We start from the raw sequence: 25,368 nt of genomic DNA on the forward strand, positions 1-25,368 counted from the left end.
GTTGGTTTATAGTGTTGTTCAAGTCATCTATTTCCTTGTTGATCTTGGGTCTCTCACTGTTCTACTCATTATTAAAAGTGGAGTATTGAAGTCCTCAACTATTTTTGAATTGTCTATTTCTTACTTAGATTCAGCCAGTTTTTGTTTCATGTATCTTGGTGTTCTGTTGTTAGATGTATCTGTGTTTATAATTGACATGGCTTCCTGTAGAATTGACCCTTTTATCATTATAAAATGCCTCTCTCTCTCTCTAGAATTTTTTTGTTTTAGAATATGTTTTGTCTGTTATTATTACATCTACTCTAGCTTCCTTAAGGTTGCTATTAGCATGATTGTATTTTTCAATCCTTGTAGTTTCAACCTTTTTGTATGTTTTAATCTAATGTGTTCTGTAGCTGCCATTGGATCTTGATTTTTTTATGAAGTCTGACAATCTCTGACTTTTGTTTGGCTTGTTTAATCCATGCACATTCAATGTTATTATTGATATAGTTGGATTTTTGTCCATAATTTCACTTTTTGTTTTCTGTGTATCTCATGGTTTTTTGTTGTTGTTCTTCTGTTTCTCCTCTACTGCCTTCTTTTTCTTATTAAGTGAATATTTTCTAGTTTAATATTGCAGTTTCTTTAATGATTTTATTTAATGTATTTTTTGTTTGTTTTTCTTAATGGTTGCTTACCATGTAAATTATAACCTATTGGAGTTTACTTAAGATTTGTAGAGTTCTCTATTCTTACTGTCTTCTCTTACTCTAGGCAAAATTGCTGATACTGTTCCAGAGCTGGGAGCGGGAACAGTGTTCCCCTTCTTTTGGAGTAACACCCCTGCTTTATTAGCAGGGCACTAAGCAGGAAGAATAGCCTTTGATCTTCCTGGCTTGCCTCCTTCAGCATCATCTTCTGTTCTATGAGCAAGTTAGAGTGAGGGCAATCAGATCAAATACTCCTGGGCTGCCGTGCCTGGCTGGAGTAGAGCTTTTGCCTTATGAGTTAGGGCTGTGTGGACGACAAGAACCTAAGAACTGTCAGCTACTCTCACTTGGAACAGAGCTTCTATAACAGGAAACACAGGGTAGGGGGAGATCAGAAATGCTGATGACCTGTTCCCTCCTGTGAGATACTGTAGTGCTTAACTGGGAGCTGGGAGGAGAAGGAGCCCTGGTTTATGGATGCACCTACCTTGGGTGAAGCTTTTGTGAAGCTGAGCAAGGGAGGCAGAGAAGGAAGGAGCAGGTCATAATGCCATAGATACCTGTTGTATATATCAAGATTTAACATATTGTTGAATGTTTCTTCATTGGCTGTATGTTCTTAGGGCAATATCCAGATACTTGAGTTTTTAAAACATAAATTTCACCACATATCATTGTTTTGCTAGGGAGATGGTCCACAGAGGTCCTCACACTGCCATTCACAAAGTCATCTCTCCCATGGCATGGCATTGACTTTTTCCCTTTCCTTTTCCTCTTTCTTTCTTTCTTTCTTTCTTCCTTTCTTCCTTTCTCTTTCTTTCTTTATTCTTTCTTGTTTCTTTCTTCTTTGTGCCTTTTTTCTTTCGTCTTTCTTTCTTTCTTTCTCTCGCTCTCCCTTTCTTCCTTCCCTCCATCCCTCCTTTCCTCCCTCCCTCCCTCCTTTCTTTCTTTCTTTCTTTCATTCTTTCGTTCTTTCCTCTCTTCCTTTCTTTTTCTTTCTTTCTTCCTCCTCCTCCTTCTTCTTCTTTTCTTTTCCTTTCCTTTCCTTTCTTCTTTTTTTTGACAGGGTCTTGCTCTGTTGCACATACTGGAGTGCAATGGAACAGTCATGGCTCACTGCAGCCTTAATCTCATAGGCTAAAGTGATCCTCCCTCCTCAGTCTCCCGAGTAGCTAACACTACAGGTGCATGTCACCATGCCTGGTTAATGTTTAATTTTTTTTTTGGTAGAGATAGGGGTCTCATCTTGTGTCCCAGGCTGGATGTGAACTCCCAGGCTCAAGTGGTCCTCCCACCTTGGCCTCCCAAATTGCTGGGATTACAGGAATGAGTCACCGCACCCAGCTGGCATTGACTTTTTGAAGAGTCTGTGCTAGTTGTTTTTTATAATGTACCTTATTCCAAATTTGTCCCAAGTTGTGTTGATTTACACTTAATTACACTTAATGTAATTACTGATATATTTGTTTTATTTGTCTTGCATTTTAAGGTATCACTTTCTCTGTCTGCCTCTCTTTCATCTTTTTTTGGATGTATTAAGTATTGTGCCCCTCAATTACTTTGGGATTGATACTCTATTTATCTTTTTTAAAGGTTTACCCTAGAAATGACAATTTCTAGGTTGTATATGTATCAAAGTCCAAAGTAATCAATATCCTTACCAGTTTTCTACACAGTTACAAAGACCTTAAGAATGTTTTAACTTCTTTCACCCTATCTCACTTACATCGTATTACCAGTGTGTATTTCTTTTAATTCTATATTTTAAATGCCACAGTATGAAAGAAATGCATGTCACCTACCCACCAGCCCAAGCTGAGGCCACCAAGGACAGCCCCACTCTTTCCAGTGGCAGAGTCTCAGCATGGCTGCTACCACCCCTCACCTGAATACTCCACCTGGATACTGAATATTACCCCTACCCCCACCTAACAGAGCTGGTGCTTGCACTCACCATTGGGGTCCTGAGCACAAGCTGCAGAGCCGAGCTTCTGCTCTGAGAGAGAACACATAGCCTGAGGTCCTGGGGATTATCTAACCCAATCCACCACTGTGGGCCCCAGTCCTCCTGGGGCCTGATGTTGGGCCTAAACTCCCAACCACTACCACTTCAGCTGGTACCTGCCTGTAAGCACCACATGTGGACCTGGACACGGGCCTACCCAGCCCATTGCAGCTACTGTCAACATCAGTGCACACTGCTCAGGACCCAGACAATTGTCCGTCCACTGCTACTGCCATCACCCACGCCACGCCAGCTGCCCAGGTACTGAAGAACCTGCTCACCCACCTGGTCCACTGCTGGCATTATCAGCATCCAAGCAAGACACCTGGAGGCCTAAGAATAGGCCCACTGACAACAGCCAACACCAGTGCCAGTGTAAAATGCTCTAGGGCACAAAGATGTGCATGCTCAGCCCACTGGTGCCACCACTGCAGCCTTAAGACTAGCTCACCTGTTGTTCCAGTCCTCAGCACAACTTCACTACAGCCTTCACTAATAACCATACCCTAACACACCAAGGGAACCATAAACACCACTAATGCTGTTTACAGCCAAAGAAATCACACAGAGACTATAGTACTATGAACAGAATCAAAGTCAAAGTACTATACACAGCCAATATCTTAGATACATCTTCAGAAAAATATCCTTCCCTGAAGAAATGACTGTTACACCAGATGCACAGTTACCAACACAAGGACACAAGACATATGAAAAAGCAAGGAAATATGACACTTGCCAAAGAACACAATAATTCTACAACAATAGATCTTAATCAAAAAGACACTTTTGAAATTCCAGAGAAAGAATTCAAAATATCTATTTTAAAGAAGCTGGGTGAGATATAAGATAATTCCAAAAAACAATACAAATAAATCAAAACACAGTTAAGGATAAGAATGAACAATATTACTAAAGAGATAAGTATTTTTAAAAAGAATCAAATAGATTAGGTGGAATAAAGAATCTCAAAACTTGAAGTCAGTTCTTTTTAAATAAACCAGTCAGGTAGAAATAAAGAAGAATTTTTAAAAGAATAAGCAAAGCTTTGTGTCATTTGGGACAACATAAATTGATCAACTCTTAAAAATTATTGTTAGCCCCGAGGATGAAGAGACAAAGAAAGGATTAGAAAACCTATTTAAAGAATAGGTGAAAACTTCCAAATTCTAGTGAGAGGTTTACACAATCAGACATAGGAGGCTCAGTGATCCCTAGGTAGATATAATGCAAAGAAATCTTCTCCATGGCACATTATAGTCAGAATGTCTAAAATCAAATATAAAGAGCAAATCCTGAAAACAGTAAAAGTGTCTAGTCACTTCTAAATGAAACCCTATCAAATTAACAGTGGATTGCTCAGCAGAAAGCTTACAGGCCAGAAGAGAATGGGGATAAATATATTCAAAGTGCTGAAAGAAAAAAATTGCCAGGCAAGAATACTACATCCCTCAAAATTATCCTTCATCAATGAAGAAGAAATAAAAAATCTTTCACAGACAAGCAAATGCTGAGGGAATTCTTTATGACTAGACTGACCCTACAAAAAATGCTCAAGTGAGTCCTAAGCCTGGAAGCAAAAGGACAATATTTAAGATAATGAAAGAACATGAAATTATAAAACTCACAGATAAAATGGTCAATCAAAGAAGGAAAAGAAAGGACTCAAGTGGTAACACTATAGCAACCTACCAAACCTCAAAAACAATTAAAAAGAGAAAAAGAGATAAACAAATAATATATAAAACAACCAGAAAACCATTAACAAAATTACAGAAACAGAGCTTCACATATTAATAATAACCTTGAATGTAAATGGATTATATTTTCCACTTAAAATATATTAAATGGCTGAAAGAATTTTTAAAAAAACATGATGCTACTATATGCTACGTATACAAAACTCACCCTAACAGTAAAGACACATATAGACTGAAAGTAAAGGGATGGAAAAAGATATTCCATACAAATGGGAAATAGTAGTAAGCAGGAATAGCTATATCTATATCAGATAAAAGAGAGTTTAAGTCAAGAACAGTTAAAAAAAAAAGGCAGAGAAGGTCATTATATAATGATAAATGGAACAATCCAGGAAGAAGATACAACAACTCCAAATATATATGCACCCCATACTGTAGCATCCAGGTTCATAAAGCAAATATTCTAAAGAGAGAAATAGATGACAATACAATCAAAGTGGGGGTTTCAACACTCCACTCTCAGCATTTAGACACATCATCCAGACAGAAAATCAACAAAGAAACATTGGATATAAATAGGGCTTCAGACCCAATAAACCTGACAGACATTTACAAAACATCCTACCCAACAACTGCAGGATATACATCCTGCAGTTATACATGGACCATTCTCCAGGATAGATCATGTGTTAGGCCACAATATAAGTCTCAACAAATTTTAAAAATTGAAATAATATCAGTTTTCTTTTCAGACCACTTTGGAATAAAACTAGAAATCAATACAAAGAGGAAGATTGGAAACTCTGATAATACATGGAAATTAAATAACATGCTCCTGAGTGACCACTGGGTCAATGAAGAAATTATGATGGAAATTTAAAAATTTATTGAAGTGAAAATGTAAACACAACATACATATTCAGCAAAAATAGTGCTATGAGAGAAGTTTATAGCAATAAATGCCTACATTAAAAACGTAGAAAAATAAAAATTTAACAATCTAGCAATGCACCTCGAGGAACTAGAAAAGCAAGAACAAACCAAATCGAAAGTTAGCAGAAGAAAAAAAAAAATAGCAAAGATCAGAGCAGAACTAAACAGAGACTACAAAAGCAAACATAAGGGATCAACAAAATGTAAAACTGCTTCTTTGAAAAGATACACAAAATTTGTAAATTGCTAGCTAGTCTAACCAAGAAAAGACCCAAATAAAATCAGAAATGAAAAAAAGACATTACAATTGATATCACAAAAATACACATGATCATCAGAGATTATTATGGACAACTATACACTGACACACTGGAAATCCTAGAAGAAATGGATACATTCCTGGAAACATACTACTTACCAAGATTGAATCAGGAAGAAATAGAAAATCTGAACAGACCAGTAATGAGTAGCGAGATTGAATCAGTAATAAAAATTCTCCCTACGAAGAAAAGCCCAGGACCAGATGGATACACAGCCAAATTCTAACAATCATACAAGACAGAAATAATACCGATCCTCCTGAAGCTATTCCAGAAAATTCAAGGGTAGGAAATTCTCCCTAATTCATTCCTCAAGGAATCACCCTGATATGAAAATCAGACAAGGACTCAACCAAAAAAGAAAACTGCTGGCAAATATCCCTGGTAAAGATTGATTGAAAAACAATTTAAAAAATACTAGCAAATCAAATTCAACAGTACCTCAAAAATATAATACACATGGTCCATTGGGATTTATGGCAAGGAAGGCACAACCTTTGCAAATCAATAAATGTGATACATTACATCAACGGAATGAAGGACAAAACAATATGATCATCTCAATAGATGCAGAAAAGGCATTTGATAAAATTTAACATCCATTCGTGATTGAAACTCTCAATAAACTAGGCATAGAAGGAACATACCTTAACATAATAAAGGCCATATACTTCAAATCCACTGCAAACATCATATTAAATGAAGAAAAGCTGAAATCTTTTCCTCTGAAAACTGGAACAAGACAAGGATGCTGACTTTCACCACTCTTATTCAACATAGTACTGGAGGTCCTAGTAAGAGCAATCAAGCAAGTGAAAAATAAAAAAAGGCATCCAAATGGGAAAAGAAGCAGTCAAATTGCCCCTCATTACTGATATATCTATCTAGAGAAGCTTAAAGAATGAATTCAGTGAAGTTTCAGGATACAAAATCAATGTACAAAAATCAGTAGCCTTTCTATACACCAATAATGATCTAACCAGGAAAGAAAGAAAGCAATTCCATTTACATTAGGTAAAATAAGTAAAATACATAGGAATAAATTTAACCAAGGATGATAGATTCTACAAGGAAACCTACAAAACACTGTTGAAAGAAATGCAGATGATACAAACAAATGGAAAAATATTTTATACTCATGGATCAGAAGAATTAATATTGTTAAAGTGATCATATTGCCCAAAGGAATCTATACATTCAACATAATCGCTATCAAAATACCAATGCCATTTTTTCACAGAATTAGAAAAAAAATCCTAAAATGTATATGAAATCAAAAAAGAGCCTGAATAGCCAGTGCAACCCTGACCTAAAAACAAAGCTGGAGGCATCACATTACCTGACTTCAAAATATATTACAAGGCTGTAGTAACCCAAACTGCATTATATTGTTATGAAAACATAGACCAATGGAACAGAATAGAGAACCCAGAAATAAAGCCACATCTTCATAGCTAATTGATCTTCAACAAAGCTGACAAGAACTTACACTGGGGAAAGGTAATTCTCTTCATTAAATGGTGCTGGAAAACTTGGATAGCCACATGTAGAAGAATGAAACTGGACCCGTATTTCTCACCATATACAAAAATTAACTCAGGATGAATTAAAGACTTAAATCTTCTTTTGCACAGGAAAAGAAACTATCAAGAGTAAACAGACAACCTACAGAATGGGAGAAAATATTCGTGAACTGTGCATCCAACAAAGGTCTAATATCCAGAATCTACAAGAACTTAAGCAATTCAACAAGCTAAAATTTTATGTAAATATAAGACCTGAAAATATAAAACTACTAGAAGAAATTCCAGGGGAAAGCTCTCCTGGACATGGGTCTAGGCAAAGAATTTGACTAAGACCTCAAAAGCACAGGCAACAAAAACAAAAATAGACAAATGGGGCTATATTAAATAAAAAGCTTCTGAACAAAAAACGAAATAATCAACAGAGGGAATAAACAACTTGTTGAATGGGAGACAATTTTTGCAAAGTATTTATCTGACAGGGGACTAATATTGAGAATACAAAAGGAACTCAAGCAACTCAACAGGAAACAAACAAACAAACAAAACAAAATAAAACTCCAATTAATCCCGTTTAAAGTAAGCAAAGGACCTGAATAGACATTTCTCAAAAAAAGACATACAAATGGTATATGTAAAATGCTCAACATCGCTAATCATCAGAGAAATGCAGATGAAAACCACAATGAGATATCATCTTATCCCAGTCAAAATGGCTATTAATAAAAAGACAAAAAACAACAGATGTTGGCAAGGATAAAAAAATAAGGGAACTCTTATATGCTGTTGTGAACATAATCTAGTACAGCCACCAGAAAACTGTATGGAGATTTAAAAGAAAGAAAGAAAGAGAGAAAGAGAAATAGAGAGAGAGAAAGAGAAAGAAAGAAAGAAAAAAAACTAAACATAGAATCACCATACAACCCAGTAATTCCACTACTGGGTATCTATCCAAAGGTAAAGAAATTAATATATCAAAGAAATACCTACACTTGCCTGTTTACTGCAGCAGTATTCATAATCACAAAGATATGCAATTAACCTAAGTGTTTATCAACAGGTGAATGGATAAAGAAAATGTGGTACATATACATAATGGAATACTACTTAGCCATAAAAACTAGTGAAATCATGTCATTTGCAGCAACATGGATGGAACTCGATGTCATTCTCTTAAGTGAAATAAGCCAGCCACAGATAGACAAATATTGCGTGTTCTCACTTGTATGTGGGAGCTAAAAAATTGACCATATGGAGGTAGAGAGTGGAAAGACAGAGAACAAAGACTGGAAAGGGTGAGTGGCAGGGAGGGGGAGGATGAAGAGAACTGGGTTTTTAGCATATTAAAGATGTCATTCCGTGGTCTTCTGGCTTTGATTATTGCTTCTGAGAACTAATCTGTAAATTAATTTTCACTCTCTTGAAGGCGGTCTGTCTTGTCTTTTTTGATGCTTTTAAGGCCTTTCCTTTACTTTTACGTTATGCAGTTATGTTCTGCTGCACCTAGTTTCAGGTTTTATTTTTATGCCATTGGATCTGTTTGGTTTCTTGAATCACAAATATCTGTAGATTTTTCTTGAGAAATCTTAGCCATTGTCTCTTTAGTATTGTCTTTATTCCCTCTCTCACCTCTTCTAGAATCCCAATTTCCTTTATGTTATTCTTCCTCACTCTTTCTTCCATGTCTCTTAATGATTATTTCACAGTTTCCATGTTTTATCTCTATACCACATTATATATAATTTCTTTTTAGCTTTACTAAGTCTTTTAACTTTATTCTGTCTCTCTTCAGCTCTATCTAGTCTGTCGTGAAGCCCATCCATTGAGTTTTAAATTTCAATTACTATAGCTTTTACTTCTAGAATTTATATTTTATTTCAATTAAGCTATGTCATTTTCATACAATTGCTGGCTCCCTTTATTATTTTTAAGTTAGAAAAATGCTTTTATAATTGTAAAGATAGTTACTATATATTTTTTATATGATAATTCCACTGTCTGAAATATTTAGTGACTACTTTCTGTTGTCATATGTTTCTTTTGGTTTTTGCTTATGGTTTTTTTCTTGTATGCTTAATGGTTTTTAATTAGGAAATCTCATCTTCCTTTAAAAAAATGATGCATTAGAATTATTTGAATTTTACTATGAAGGCATGTTTTTTTCTACGTAGAGTTTGTATGTATTTTTGCCTAGCCTCTAGAAGGTCAATGCAGTCAGAGTCCACTCAGGTAATGCTAATTTGGATTGCAAATCTGGCCAGTTTGTGGTGAGTTTTTTAAGGGTTTTTTTCCTATACTTCTCTGCTAAGCACCAAGAGATCTTTTCTTCCACTTCCCTGGGTGTGAGATTGTGAGGTACACCCTTACAGTAAAAGAAATTATAAAACAAAACCCGAAAATTATCCAAGTTTGGCAAATGTCCTCCGGGAAAAAGTAGTTTCATTGGTCAGTTCATTTTTTGGTTTTCCCTAGATTTTGATTTGATAAATCCTATTGTGCTTCCCTTTGATGCTTTTAGGAAGTTTTTACTTTTTTCCAAGCATTTTTTTTTTAAGTAAGCATTTCAGTCTGGATACCTAACTAGCCACATTACTGGAATATTTCTTATTTCTCTCTGCCATTATTTTGTAGTATGTGTCTCCTTGGAACACCTGCATCAAAATTACTTAGAGATGTTTATTACAATTTCAGATTCTGCTATTCAACTTCAGGCTTACTGGAAGAATCTAGGATGGGTTGCTGGTATGTGAATTTTTGTGAGGTTCTTTAGGTGGCCCTAATTCATGCAGAATTTGTTTTTATTTGTACTTTTAAGTCTAATACCTGCTGTTTTAATTGTAGCAGCATGAGATCTAAATTTATTATTTTTTATATTTATTCTAGCACCATATGTTGAAAAATTCATTTTCACATCTATTTGACAAGTCAACTTTTATCATATAGTAGTTGTGTGTGTGTGTGCGCGCGCATGCGTGCATGTGTGGATCTGTTTCTGGCCTTCCTATTTTTGTTAACTGGATACCATACTATTTTAATTATTGTAGTGTTGTGATGTGTTTTACTGTGTGATAATACAAAACTTTCCTTACTCATTTATTACTTTCTCTCACAATAAAAATTTAAAATATTACTGTAGTTTCATCATTTTCTTGCTTCTTTCATTTTCAGTGATTTTGAAGAATTAGTTTTTTTCATACGAACTTAGCCTTTTAGACTGAGGTACTTAATGTTCATCATACTTCTTCGCCCCAATCGATTTCATATTTTAATCATGCTTAGCATGGCAATTTTTCCTCTAGGTAGCTTTCTGTCTATCCTTCCAAGTCCAGGTATTCACTTTCTCCACAGAGCCTTTGTCAATACTTTCAGGCTCAAGAGAACTGTTTTTCTTAACTTTGATAGCAATTATTGACTATACCACTCATTTTTACCTGGCAAATCCTACAGAATCACAGAGAGTGAAATCTGGAAGCTACCTAAGGAGATCATATTGTCTATGTATGCCATTTTACAAATGAGAAAACAGCCTAAGAGTATGGAAATGATTTGTCCATGGTCAAATGATTCAACTTCTGAAGTAAACTTATGATATACCGCTGTATCATTATTCCATTGTATTTTGATGTTCTTTTCATATGCCCTGAAAATACCTAGTTACTTAAAAAATAAAATACCTAGTTACTTAAAAAAACAAAAAACCTAGATTGGAAGTTCCTTAAAGGCAGCACCTACATCTACTTTTGTACAACTCATAGAACTATTATTGTGCTTGTGTTTATTAGACACCTAATCAATATTAATAGATGTTGGTAAAAAAACAAATTGTTCCATTAACCAAATGTCAAACTGGGGCTATCTCCTTGTGGGCGCCACTGTTATAACTGTATAGAAAGTGGCATCTAGTGGTTGGTGTGCGTATTACAATTGCCTGTTTTAACCTATGAGTACCAGTCATTCTTATAACCTAGGTGAAATAAATAGAATATAAATTAAAATTTTAAATTGAATTTAAACACATTTATCTATAATTCACAACTGTTTTAATCCGTGTTCTCTCTAAAGTAAAGCTATATGTTAATAGAAAATTGTAAAAAATTGTAAAAAATTATACAAAATTACTTGTAAAATGACATGCGAGAGTATTTACGGCTTTGCTTGTTTATAAATTATATTAGGAGTTAGGGGCTATTGTTGGATACTGAGAAGTCAAAATGCAATTATAAAGACAGGTCACACAAAAACTTGTTCATATCAATGAAATCCTGTCAGGCTATTGCTTTGCATTATTTTTAGGAGCTTAATTTGTATTTAAAAGAAGAAGATCTCTCAATAAAGGCTGAAGATGGAAAGCTACAGTGTCTTCTACTCTCAACAACAAAAACCCATGCACATATATTCACATATAAAGTTCAGATATGCATTTCAATGTCAGTTGTTAATTATTCTTACATTAACAGCCATTCGGGGTTATCACTCCTCTTTACCTCTCCATTAATGCATGAGTGTTGACAATATGCACAATTTAATTCAGGGACTACGACTGTTGACAGTTACTACTGTCTTGTGAATCAGTATCTTCTTGTGAAATGGTATCTTCTAAATTTTATAAAATCCATAGTCTGGAACTTAAAACTTATGTTTGTACAAAAATATTATATATTTTTAATTAACCTCTGTTTCCTGCACATTGTAATACAATTTTTTGTAGATGGGTTCATCCTTCCCATTAGAGAGCAATGATATACTTTGTACTTCTACCTGCACCTAACATAACATAGTGGCTGTCACATAACAGGTGATCAATAAGTATTTCTTGAATTAGTTACATATGTTGGAGGGAGCTGTGTGTTACTCATCTTAGAAGTCTAGTGCCTAACAATTTTTCTGGCCTCCAGTAATATTCAATTCATGTTTGATATGAGTAAGTCTGAATAAGCCTATTTAATCTGTAGTGTAGTTAGCGTAAAATACTAAAATCAGTATATAACCCCCAAACATCTATGAATAATAAATAATAGTGGCATAACAGACTTTCTGTTTGAAGTGTCAGGAGCATAGCTTTCACTGGAGCAGCCTCTTGTAGTGTGAATGAGAGATTACTCCAACATCAAGACATTGTAGTTTGCTCTTATAATCAGGAAAAGAGGTTTCAGCATGAAGGTGACTTCTAGTTGCAGCTGAGTTAGTTAGGAGTTCTGATCAGAAGGATAAGGTCAGTACTTTCAAAAGGGCTGAGGAGCGTACTTTGGTAGTGACTACAGTAAAGGAAATCATGGAATGTTGAGCAGCAGGTTAAGGTATTTTATATCAAAGGCCCTCAAGGTTGTTTGGCATTATTTGGTATTTATGTCACATGAAGGTTTCAGTAACTCAGTCTGATATCTATCTGATGAAAAGAATGCCACCTCCTTGTAAATAAACACTGAGCTAACCGTGTATATTAAACTAACTTGTTTTTCTAAGCAGTTCATTTTCTAAGAGTAAAGTATAGTACTGAATGGCAGAAGTCACATACTGTATTCTTTTCCTCTATAGGTTTTCTATTTTAGAGGAGGATATTTTTCTGGCTTGAGGACCTCAATTCCTAATATGATTCAATGCCTGTGTAGAACATCTAGACTGTGGGAGCAGCATTTATGGTAAAGCTGTTACAGACTGAGCTATTATTAGCAATAAAGGAGTAGGAGCAAAGAAAAGAAAGGAAGGTGGTAAAAGATAGTGTTATATATTTTATGCTCCATCATTGCTCATGAATGGAGAGAAACAAGTGACTTGAAGTGGTAGGCATTGTTGTCTAGTTGCCAAGGTCATTGCTAATACAGAGTGAGAGGTAATTTTTTACAAGCAATGTTAGAAGAAAAAAAGAGTTCCTGAGAGTTTGGACATGTGGCAAATCATATTACAGGGAAGTTGTATGAATTTCTTTTCCATTTTTAACATATTTTAGATTGTGCATACTGTCAACACTCATGCATTAATGAAGAGGTAAAGGGTAGTGATAACCCCAAATGGCTGTTAATGTAAGAATAATTAACTTTGAGATGTATGTCTGTACTTTATATGTGAATATATGTGCATGGGTTTTTGTTGTTGTAAGTAGAACTTGGTGTAGCTTTCGATCTTTAGCCTTTATTGAGAGATGTCTCATTTTTAATGTCTTGTAAAATGATATTTTTCACTTTAAAATTATAAAAATTATGTTTGCTCATTTTGAAAAGTTCAGACAGAAGTGCATATAATAAAAGGTGAAAGCTTCCTGAGACGTAACTGTTATTTGCAATTTCGTATATCTTTTCAGATATTTTTCTGGTATTTATCTTACAAGTTTGGATTGTTGATTTCAGTTGAGCTGTAAGTCAGAGTCTGATTTTTGGGTTCATATTTAATGATTTTTTTCCCTCTTTCTTTTCCTTATAGGCTTGCTATGGGTGTTCTCCAGGATCAAAGTGTGACTGCAGTGGCATAAAAGGGGAAAAGGTGAGGTCTTAGATTGGCATTTGAAAATTTAGTAAAGCCAGTAAACTAATGTTTTTAATAAATTTTTTTTAAAAAACAGAGCTTCTATCTCAGTACTTAAGTAAGTGAAATGAATCCTATTGTACTGCTTATTTTAGAGAGCTTATAAGGATTAGATTATATTTTAGGGTCAGCAAAGATTTTCTGTAAAAGGCCATATAGCAAACATTTTAGGATTTATGGGACACATCAGTTTCTGTCACATATTCTTAACTTATTTATATAAATAGACCTTTGAAAGTGACTAAAAAGTATTCTTAGCTCTTGGATCATAGAACATGAGCCTCTTGGGGTCTGGATCAGGACCCTTTTCCTGTAACATATTTCTGGCGACCACAGAAGGGACTATAGTGCAGAAACCCTAGCCCAATGGCTACTTTTGGGTAAGTGTTGGGGTCCTTTAATATCTGCATTTGGCCTGAGAGCTATAATCTGCCAAACTCTGATTGGTCTTGTTGAAGGCAAAGACAGGGGAAAAACACTTAAGAAGGAAACTAAACATTTATCAAGCTACTAATCTCTGCCAGATACCAGACAATTTCATGTATTTTTGTCTAGTCTATGCAGGTTAATAATAGATGAACGTCTTTTTTTTTTTTGAGACACGTCTTGCTCTGTCACCCAGGCTGGAGTGCAGTGTCACAATCAAGGCTCACTGCAACCTCCGCCTCATGGGTTCAAGCAGTTCTCGTGCGTCAGCCTCCCAAGTAGCTGGGATTGCAGGCATGCACCATCATGCCTGGCTTATTTTTGCATTTTTAGTAGAGATGGGGTTTCGCCATGTTGTCTAGGCTGGTCTCGAACTCCTGGCCTCCAGTGATCTGCTCACCTCAGCAGGGGATTCCAGGCGTGAGCCACCATGCCCAGCTGAATGTTTATTTCTATGTTACTTTTTCCACAGCAGCATCTCCTATTGTACAGATACTATGATTACAAAGTATTGGTGAAGATTATATAGCATAAGCCTAAGCACTGTCAGTGAATGACATTAATATTATCAAATAAAAAAAGGATAGCGAATTATAGCCTAAAGAGAGTTATACTAGGAGATGGGATCATACTCTTGTCTCCACTCTTTGGGGCTCAATATTTTTGAATAAATGAGTGAATGCTGCTAATTATATATGAAGCAGTTTAGGACAGTATGTCTAGGGCATAATCTACTTAGAGGCATAGAAGCTACGTTAGCATATTAGACATTCTTAAAAGTTCTGGAGCAAAGAAATCTATTTGTTTGTTTTGTAATGCTACATTTCCAAGCCCCATTTGACCATGTTATAGACTTTCCCCCAACAGAGCAGCTATTAATATTAATTGGATAGTCTTCTGCAGAACACTTATTTGAGTAACATTAGTTTGATGGGAGTAGTTTCACAGTAAGGGTGATTTCTGTAGTGGTGAAAATACCAAGAGGGATTAACTTCGTATAATAGTAGAGTGATGTTTATCAGATTAACTTTTCTTAAGATAAGAATGGAATACTCTGGACAAAATATAGCAGCTATTTGATAGTACAAGAAAATAACCAAAGGAAAAAGAGGAGAGGACTCTGCACTTGAAAGAAAGGAAATACACTGGGCATATTTGCATTTATATGGCTTTTCCCCTGAGTACAGCCCTTAGTCTGCATGGCAAAAGAAGGCTAAAACCCAGACAAAAACCCATGGTCTTACTGGCTTGAGTCAGCAGACAGAGCTGAGGATGGCAGAATGGCTGAAAAGTGAAGGGGGATATACTGGAATGTAGGGAAACACATTGGAAAGAGCTCAGAAAATTGCTTATAGATTCCATCCAAATTCTTGCTTGAATCCTGAAGTTCATAGCTATAGAGGAAGGTTCATACAACCCAGCAAAAAGGAACAGCTGGAAGTCTGCAATAACTGAGCATAGATTTAACTGTTGTCCATTGAAAGGAGAATGGAGTTTTAAGTTCAAGTTCAGCTGAGTTAACTATACTATTTCTTAAAATAGAAGTTTAATCAATACTCTTCAGAGGAAGTTAAGAGAATCCAGAATCTCTCCATATTACCTACAATGTCCAGTATGCAATTAAAACTTACCAAGTATGGCCGGGCGCGGTGGCTCACACTTGTAATCCCAGCACTTTAGGAGGCCGAGGCGGGTGGATCACGAGGTCAGGAGATCGAGACCACAGTGAAACCCCGTCTCTACTAAAAATACAAAAAACTTAGCCAGGCGTGGTGGCGGGCGCCTGTAGTCCCAGCTACTCGGAGAGGCTGAGGCAGGAGAATGGCGTGAACCCGGGAGGCGGAGCTTGCAGTGAGCCGAGATTGCGCCACTGCACTCCAGCCTGGGCGACAGGGCGAGACTCCGTCTCAGAAAAAAAAAACTTACCAAGTAAAAGCGATCTACAGTCAAGAAAAAGACCAATCAATGAAAACCAACCCTGAACTAACACAGACGTTGGAATTTGTAGACGATGATTTAAAGGAGAAAATAGAAAAGGAAAATCTCCTCATGATGCCTGACCAAATAAGGAATCACAACAGAGTAATGGAAACTGTATTTTAATTATTACTTTATTATTATTATACTTTAAGTTCTAGGGTACATGTGCACAACGTGCAGGTTTGTTACATATGTATCCATGTGTCATGTTGGTGTGCTGCACCCATTAACTAGTCATTTACACTAGGTATATCTCCCAATGCTATCCCTCCCCCCTACCCCCACCCACAACAGGCCCTGGTGTGTGATGTCCCCCTTCCTGTGTCCAAGTGTTCTCATTGTTCAATTCCCACCTATGAGTGAGAACATGCAGTGTTTGGTTTTTTGTCCTTGCGATAGTTTGCTGAGAATGATGGCTTCCAGCTTCATCCATGTCCCTACAAAGGACATGAACTCATCATTTTTTATGGCTGCATAGTATTCCATGGTGTATATGTGCCACATTTTCTTAATCCAGTCTATCATTATTGGACATTTGGCTTGGTTCCAAGTCTTTGCTATTGTAAATAGTGCCGCAATAAATATACATGTGCATGTGTCTTTATAGCAGCATGATTTATAATCCTTTGGGTATATACCCAGTAATGGGATGGCTGGGCCAAATGGTATTTCTAGTTCTAGATCCCTGAGGAATTGCCAAACTGTCTTCCACAATGGTTGAACAAGTTTACAGTCCCACCAACAGTGTAAAAGTGTTCCTATTTCTCCACATCCTCTCTAGCACCTGTTGTTTCCTGACTTTTTAATGATGGCCATTCTAACTGGTGTGAGATGGTATCTCATTGTGGTTTTGATTTGCATTTCTCTGATGGCCAGTGATGATGAACATTTTTTCATGTGTCTTTTGGCTGCATAAATGACTTCTTTTGAGAAGTGTCTGTTCATATCCTTCGCCCACTTGTTGATAGGGTTGTTTGTTTTTTTCTTGTGAATTTGTTTGAGTTCATTGTAGATTCTGGATATTAGCCCTTTGTCAGATGAGTAGATTGCAAAAATTTTCTCCCATTCTGTAGGTTGCCTGTTCACTCTGATGGTAGTTTCTTTTGCTGTGCAGAAGCTCTTTAGCTTAATTAGATCCCATTTGTCAATTTTGGCTTTTGTTGCCATTGCTTTTGGTGTTTTAGACATGAAGTCCTTGCCCATGCCTATGTCCTGAATGGTATTGCCTAGGTTTTCTTCTAGGGTTTTTATGGTTTTAGGTTTAACATTTAAATCTTTAATCCATCTTGAATTAATTTTTGTATAAGGTGTAAGGAAGGGATCCAGTTTCAGCTTTCTACATATGGCTAGCCAGTTTTCCCAGCACCATTTCTTAAATAGGGAATCCTTTCCCCATTTCTTGTTTTTGTCAGGTTTGTCAAAGATCAGATGGTTGTAGATGTGTGGTATTACTTCTGAGGGCTCTGATCTGTTCCATTGATCTATGTCTCTGTTTTGGTACCAGTACCATGCTGTTTTGGTTACTGTAGCCTTGTAATATAGTTTGAAGTCAGGTAGCGTGATGCCTCCGGTTTTGTTCTTTTGGCTTAGGATTGTCTTGGCGATGTGGGCTCTTTTTTTGGTTCCATATGAACTTTAAAGTAGTTTTTTCCAATTCTGTGAAGAAAGTCATTGGTAGCTTGATGGGGATGGCATTGAATCTATAAATTACCTTGGGCAGTATGGCCATTTTCACAATATTGATTCTTCCTATCCATGAGCATGGAATGTTCTTGCATTTGTTTGTATCCTCTTTTATTTCGTTGAGCAATGGTTTGTAGTTCTCCTTCAAGAGGTCCTTCACATCCCTTGTAAGTTGGATTCTTAGGTATTTTATTCTCTTTGAAGCAATTGTGAATGGGAGTTCACTCATGATTTGACTCTCTGTTTGTCTGTTACTGGTGTATAAGAAGGCTTGTGATTTTTGCACATTGATTTTGTATCCTGAGACTTTGCTGAAGTTGCTTATCAGCTTAAGGAGATTTTAGGCTGAGATGATCGGGTTTTCTAGGTATACAATCATATCATCTGCAAACAGGGACAATTTGACTTCCTCTTTTCCTAATTGAATACCCTTTATTTCCTTCTCCTGCCTGATTGCCCTGGCCAGAACTTCCAACACTATGTTGAATAGGAGTGGTGAGAGAGGGCATCCCTGTCTTGTGCCAATTTTCGAAGGGAATGCTTCCAGTTTTTGCCCATTCAGTATGATATTGGCTGTGGGTTTGTCATAGATAGCTCTTATTATTTTGAGATACGTCCCATCAATACCTAATTTATTGAGATTTTTTAGCCTGAAGGGCTGTTGAATTTTGTCAAAGGCCTTTTCTGCATCTATTGAGATAATCATGTGGTTTTTGTCTTTGGTTCTGTTTATCTGCTGGATTACGTTTATTGATTTGCGTATGTTGAACCAGCCTTGCATCCCAGGGATGAAACCCACTTGATCATGGTGGATAAGCTTTTTGATTTGCTGTTGGATTTGGTTTGCCAGTATTTTATTGAGGATTTTTGCATCAATGTTCATTAGGGATATTGGTCTAAAATTCTCTTTTTTTTGTTGTGTCTCTGCCAGGCTTCGGTATCAGGATGCTGCTGGCCTCATAAAATGAGTTAGGGAGGATTCCCTCTTTTTCTATTGATTGGAATAGTTTCAGAAGGAATGGCACCAGCTTCTCCTTGTACCTCTGGTAGAATTCGGCTGTCAATCCGTCTGGTCCTGGACTTTTTTTGGTTGGTAAGCTCATAATTATTGCCTCAATTTCAGAGCCTGTTATTGGTCTATTCAGAGATTCAACTTCTTCCTGGTTTAATCTTGGGAGGATGCATGTGTTGAGGAATTTATCCATTTCTTCTAGATTTTCTAGTTTATTTGCATAGAGGTGTTTATAGTATTTTCTGATGGTAGTTTGTATTTCTGTGGGATCGGCGGTGATATCCCCTTTATCATTTTTTATTGCATCTATTTGATTCTTCTCTCTTTTCTTCATTATTCTTGCTAGGGGTCTATCAATTTTATTGATCTTTTCAAAAAACCAGCTCCTGGATTCATTGATTTTTTGAAGGGTTTTTGTGTCTCTATCTCCTTCAATTCTGCTCTGATCTTAGTTATTTCTTGCCTTCTGCTAACTTTTGAATGTGTTTGCTCCTGCTTCTCTAGTTCTTCTAATTGTGATGTTAGGGTGTCAATTTTGGATCTTTCCTACTTTCTCTTGTGGGCATTTAGTGCTATAAATTTCCATCTACGCACTGCTTTCAGTGTGTCCCAGAGATTCTGGTATGTTGTGTCTTTGTTCTCATTGGTTTCAAAGAACATCTTTATTTCTGCCTTCATTTCATTATGTACCCGGTAGTCATTTAGGAGCAGGTTGTTCAGTTTCCATGTAGTTGAGTGGTTTTGAGTGAGTTTCTTAATCCTGAGTTCTAGTTTGATTGCACTGTGGTCTGAGAGACAGTTTGTTATAATTTCTGTTCTTTTGCATTTGCTGAGGAGTGCTTTACTTCCAACTATGTAGTTAATTTTGGATTAAGTGCACTGTGGTGCTAAGAAGAATGTATATTCTGTTGATTTGGGGTGGAGAGTTCTGTAGTTGTCTATTAGGTCTGCTTGGTGCAGAGCTGAGTTCAATTCCTGGATATCATTGTTAACTTTCTGTCTCATCAATCTGTCTAATGTTGACAGTGGGGTGTTGAAGTCTCCCATTATTATTGTGTGGGAGTCTAAGTCTCTTTGTAGGTCACTCAGGACTTGCTTTATGAATCTGGGTGCTCCTGTATTGGGTGAATATATATTTAGGATTGTTAGCTCTTCTTGTTGAATTGATCCCTTTACCGTTACGTGATGGCCTTCTTTGTCTCTTTTGATCTTTGTTGGTTTAAAGTCTGTTTTATCAGAGACTAGGATTGCAACCCCTGCCTTTTTTTGTTTTCCATTTGCTTGGAAGATCTTCCTCCATCCCTTTATTTTGAGCCTAAGTGTGTCTCTACACATGAGATGGGTTTCCTGAATACAGCACACTGATGGGTCTTGACTCTTTATCCAATTTGCCAGTCTGGGTCTTTTAATTGGAGGATTTAGTCCATTTACATTTAAAGTTAATATTGTTATGTGAGGATTTGATCCTGTCAGTATGATGTTAGCTGGTTATTTTGCTCGTTAGTTGATGCGGTTTCTTCCTAGCCTTGATGGTCTTTACAATTTGGCATGTTTTTGCAGTGGCTGGTACCAGTTGTTCCTTTCCATGTTTAGTGCTTCCTTCAGGAGCTCTTTTAGGGCAGGCCTGGTGGTGACAAAATCTCTCAGAATTTGCTTGTCTGTAAAGGATTTTATTTTTCCTTCACTTATGAAGTTTAGTTTGGCTGGATATGAAATTCTGGGTTGAAAATTCTTTTCTTTAAGAATGTTGAATATTGGCCCCCACTCTCTTCTGACTTGTAGAGTTTCTGCCGAGAGATCCACTGTTGGACTGATGGGCTTCCCTTTGTGGGTAACCTGACCTTTCTCTCTGGCTGCCCTTAACATTTTTTCCTTCATTTCAACTTTGGTGAATCTGACAATTATGTGTCTTGGAGTTGCTCTTCTCGAGGAGTATCTTTGTGGTGTTCTCTGTATTTCCTGAATGTGAATGTTGGCCTGCCTTGCTAGGTTGGGGAAGTTCTCCTGGATAATATCCTGCAGAGTGTTTTCCAGCTTGGTTCCATTCTCCCCGTCACTTTCGGTACATCAATCAGACGTAGATTTGGTCTTTTCACATAGTCCCGTATTTCTTGGAGGCTTTGTTCATTTCTTTTTATTCTTTTTTCTCTAAACTTCTCAATTCATTTCATTCATTTGATCTTCCATCACTGATACCCTTTCTTCCAGTTGATCGAATCGGCTACTGAAGCTTGTGCATTCGTCACGTAGTTCTCATGCCATGGTCTTCAGCTCCATCAGGTCCTTTAAGGACTTCTTTGCATTGGTTATTTTAGTTAGCCATTCGCCTAATCTTTTTTCAAGGTTTTTAACTTCTTTGCATTGGGTTCGAACTTCCTCCTTTAGCTCAGAGAAGTTTGATCATCTGTAGCCCTCTTCTCTCGACTCATCAAAGTCATTCTCTGTCCAGCTTTGTTCTGTTGCTGGTGAGGAGCTATGTTCCTTTGGAGGAGGAGAGGCACTCTGATTTTTAGAATTTTCAGTTTTTCTGCTCTGTTTTTTCCCCATCTTTGTGGTTTTATCTACCTTTGGTCTTTGATGATGGTGAGGTACAGATGGGGTTTCAGTGTGGATGTCCTTTCTGTTTGTTAGTTTTCCTTCTAACAGTCAGGACCCTCCACTGCAGGTCTGTTGGAGTTTGCTGGAGGTCCACTCCAGACCCTGTTTTCCTGGGTATCAGCAGCAGAGGCTGCAGAAGAGTGAATATTGGTGAACAGCAAATGTTGCTGCCTGATCGTTCCTGTGGAAGTTTTGTCTCAGAGGGGTACCCAGCTGTGTGAGGTGTCAGTCTGCCCCTACTGGGGGGTGCCTCTCAGTTAGGCTCCTCGGGGGTCAGGGACCCACTTGAGGAGGCAGTCTGTCCATTCTCAGATCTCAATCTCCATGCTGGGAGAACCACTATTCTCTTCCAAGCTGTCAGACAGGAACATGTAAGTCTGCAGAGGTTTCTGCTGCCTTTTGTTCAGCTATGCCCTGCCCCAAGAGGTGGAGTCTACAGAGGCAGGCAGGCCTCCTTGAGCTGCAGTGGGCTCCACCCAGTTCGAGCTTCCAGGCCGCTTTGTTTACCTACTGAAGCCTCAGCAATGGTGGGCGCCCCTCCCCCAGCCTCGCTGCACCTTGCAGTTCGATCTCAGACTGCTATGCTAGCAATGAGCAAGGCTCCATGGGTGCAGGACCCTCCGAGCCAGGCACAGGATATGATCTCCTGGTGTGCCGTTTGCTAAGGCCATCAGAAAAGTGCAGTATTAGGGTGGGAGTGATCCGATTTTCCAGGTGCCGTTTGTCCCCCCTTCCCTTGGCTAGGAAAGGGAATTCCCTGACCCCTTGGGCTTCCCAGGTGAGGTGATGCCTTGCCCTGCTTTGGCTCACACTCGGTGTGCTGCACCCACTGTCCTGCACCCACTTTCTGACAATCCCCAGTGAGGTGAACCTGGTACCTCAGTTGGAAATGCTGAAATCACCTGTCTTCTGCATCGCTCATTCTGGGAGCTGTAGACTGGAGCTGTTCCTATTTGGCCATCTTGGAACTGCCCATTTTGGAAACTATTTTAAAAAGGAAAATTTATATTTGAAAAGCAGAATATAAGAAAAAACAATTCACCATATGGGCTTAACAATAGAATGGAGATGGCAGAAGAAATAGTCAGTAATCTTAAAGATAAATCAGAGGAAACAACTCAATCTGAAGAGCACTGAAGAAAAAATGAAAAAAAAGAAAAAACAGAATAGGACCCCAGTGACCTCTGTGACAGTGTCAAATGGTCTAATACAAATATAAATGGAGTCCTCTAAGGACAGGAGAGAAAGAACAGGGAAGCAAAAAGAAAAATAAATTATGGGGCACTAAGAATGGCAAGAATTCTCCACACTTGGTGAAAAGTATAAATTTACAGATATAAGAAGTCCAGCAAACCTCAAGCAAAATAAAAACGAAGAAAACTATACCTAGGCCCATCATAATGAAACTACTGAAAAAATAGAGATTGAAAGAAAATCTTGAAAGAAGCTAGAGAAAAATGTACACCGTGTATAGTGGAACAATTATATGAATGATGACAGACTTCTCAACAAAAAGATTGGATAATGTACAGCAATGTGAAAACATCGTTAGAGAGCTAAAAAAAATTTGCAAGCACAATTATATACAGTGAAAATATGCTTCAAAAATAAAGGCAAATTTAAGACATTTTCTCATAATAAAAATAGGGAATTATTCATGAAGAGGCTTGCATTAAAATAAATATAAAGAAATTTCTTCAGGCTAAGGAGAAATCTCACTAGATGGATGTGTGAATTTATAGGAAGGAATGGAAAGAAATGGTGTAAATGCGGGTAAATATAAGAGGATTGTATCTCTTTTCCTCTATTTATTTAACAGAAAGCACTGTTTCAAGTGTAACAACAGAGATTCAAAATACGTGAAGCCAAAACTGATGGAAGTAAAGGGAGAAATAGACAAATCCACAGTCATGGTTGTGATTCTAATACTCCTATTTCAGTTGTTCCACTCTTAACAACTTAGGCTTTATTGACATAAAAAGAGCCCTACATCAAACAACTACAGAAAATAATTTTTTTCAAGAGCCATGGAATTTTCACCAGTGTAGACTATGTGATAGGTCACAAAATGAGACCCTCTAAATACCAAAAGATTAAAAATATCAGTATATTCTCTTATTACAATGGAATCAGTAAGAAATAAATAATAATATTTGTAGAAAATTTCTACTATTTGGAATTTAGAAAGCACTGTTCTAAATGACTGCTGGACCAAGAAAGAAATCAAGGAAAATTAGAAAATGATTTTAGTTACATATTGTTGAAAACTGAAAATTTTGGAATGGGGTTAAAGCAGGGCATAGGTGGGAAATAGATTTAAATGTCTATGTTAGAAAAGAAGAAAGATTTAACATTGGTGACCTACGTTTCTCACTTAAGAAGCTAGAGAAGGAAAAGCAAATTAAATTTAAGAGAATAAAGGAAATAATAAAGATGAAAGTAGCAATATATTAGCTAGAAAAAAATAGAAAACACAGTCAAAAGTTGGTAATTGATAGCACAAAAGATGATAAGAAAATAGAAAACACAAATTACCCATATCAGGAATGTTCCTACAGTCATTAAAAGATCAATAAGGGACTATCATAAATCACTTTATAACAATAAATTTGACAGCTTAGGTGAAATGGACAAATTCCTTAAGAAACATACATTACCAAAAACAAAAACAAATAAATGCGTGAGTCAGTGAATGAAAGAAGCAAAATATAAATTAGCCCTATATATATTAAGGAAGTTGAATTATCAAACCCTTCCAACTTAGAATTCCTGCTCCAGAAGAGTTTACTGACGAATTCTATGAAACATTTTTGCAAGTGACAGTGTAAATCTTGCATAAATTTATTCAGCAAATAGAGAGATATTGAATGCCCTCCAATTAATTTTGTAAAGCAGGCAAAGCCCTGATACCAAAACCAAGCAACAACAAAATTGCAGAAACAAAAAACCACAGACCAGTATCTCTAGTGAGCATAGATACAGAAATTCTTAAAATTTTAGCAAATCAGATCCAACAACATATAAAGTGGATGATAGGTTGTGACAAAGTGGGATTTATGCCAGGAATCCATGTTTGGTTTAACATTTGAAAATCAAAAATTGTGAATCACTATATTAAGACCAAAACAAAATTTAGAGCATAAATATATAAACCCCCAATAATTATCTTAATAGATAACAAAGAATGCATTTAACAAAATTCTATATCCATTTCTAATAAAAATTACTCTTAGTAAACTAGGAGTAGAAGAGATTTCCTCAACCTTAAAGGGCATATGCCAAATCCCTAAAGCTAAAATTATAGTCAATGGAGAAAGACTGAGTTCCTTTCTCCTAACTTCAGGAACATCTGCTCTCACCATTTCTGTTCAACATTGCCAGTATAGTAAGACAAGAAAAAGAAAAGAAAAAGTATCTGTATTGGAAAGGAAGATATAATTTTTTTGTTTTTTTGATGATGACATGATTTGTCAATGTAGAAAATGTTATGACATATGCTAAAATACTCTTAAAACTTGTAAGTGAGTTTAGAAAGATCACAAAATAAACAAAACTGACAAACTAAGATCAGTAAATAAAAATCGGTTGTATGAGCAATGGGGAAATAATTCCCTATTCAATAAATGGTGCTGTGATAACTGACTAGCCATATGTAGAAGAATGAAATCGGACCCCTGCCTTTCACCATATACAAAAATTAACTCAAGATGGATTAAAGACTTATGTGTAAGACCTCAAACTATAAAAATCCTAGAAGAAAACGTAGGAAATACCATTCTAGACATTGGCCTTGGGAAATAATTTATCACTAAGTTCCCAAAAGCAATGTCAACAAAAACAAAAATTGACAAGTGTGACCTAATTAAACTAAAGAGCTTCTGTATAGCAAAAGAAACTATCAACAGAGTAAACCGGCAGCCTACAGAATGTGCAAAAATATTTGCAAACTATGCATCCAACAAAGATCTAATATCCAG

At 36.7% G+C, this 25,368-nt stretch overlaps 1 protein-coding gene across 1 annotated transcript in view; it reads left to right on the forward strand.

The window, feature by feature from the left end:
• COL4A5 (collagen type IV alpha 5 chain) overlaps positions 1-25,368 on the forward strand; it is a 259,474-nt gene that overhangs the window by 93,633 nt on the left and 140,473 nt on the right. The window contains exon 2 of the mRNA XM_030807170.1: positions 13,591-13,650. Within this exon, the coding sequence (XP_030663030.1) occupies positions 13,591-13,650 (60 nt within the window). The remainder of the gene's footprint in view (positions 1-13,590; positions 13,651-25,368) is intronic.

This window comes from Nomascus leucogenys, chromosome X, assembly GCF_006542625.1.
Source record: "Nomascus leucogenys isolate Asia chromosome X, Asia_NLE_v1, whole genome shotgun sequence".
In the NCBI taxonomy this organism is placed as follows: Eukaryota; Metazoa; Chordata; class Mammalia; order Primates; family Hylobatidae; genus Nomascus; species Nomascus leucogenys.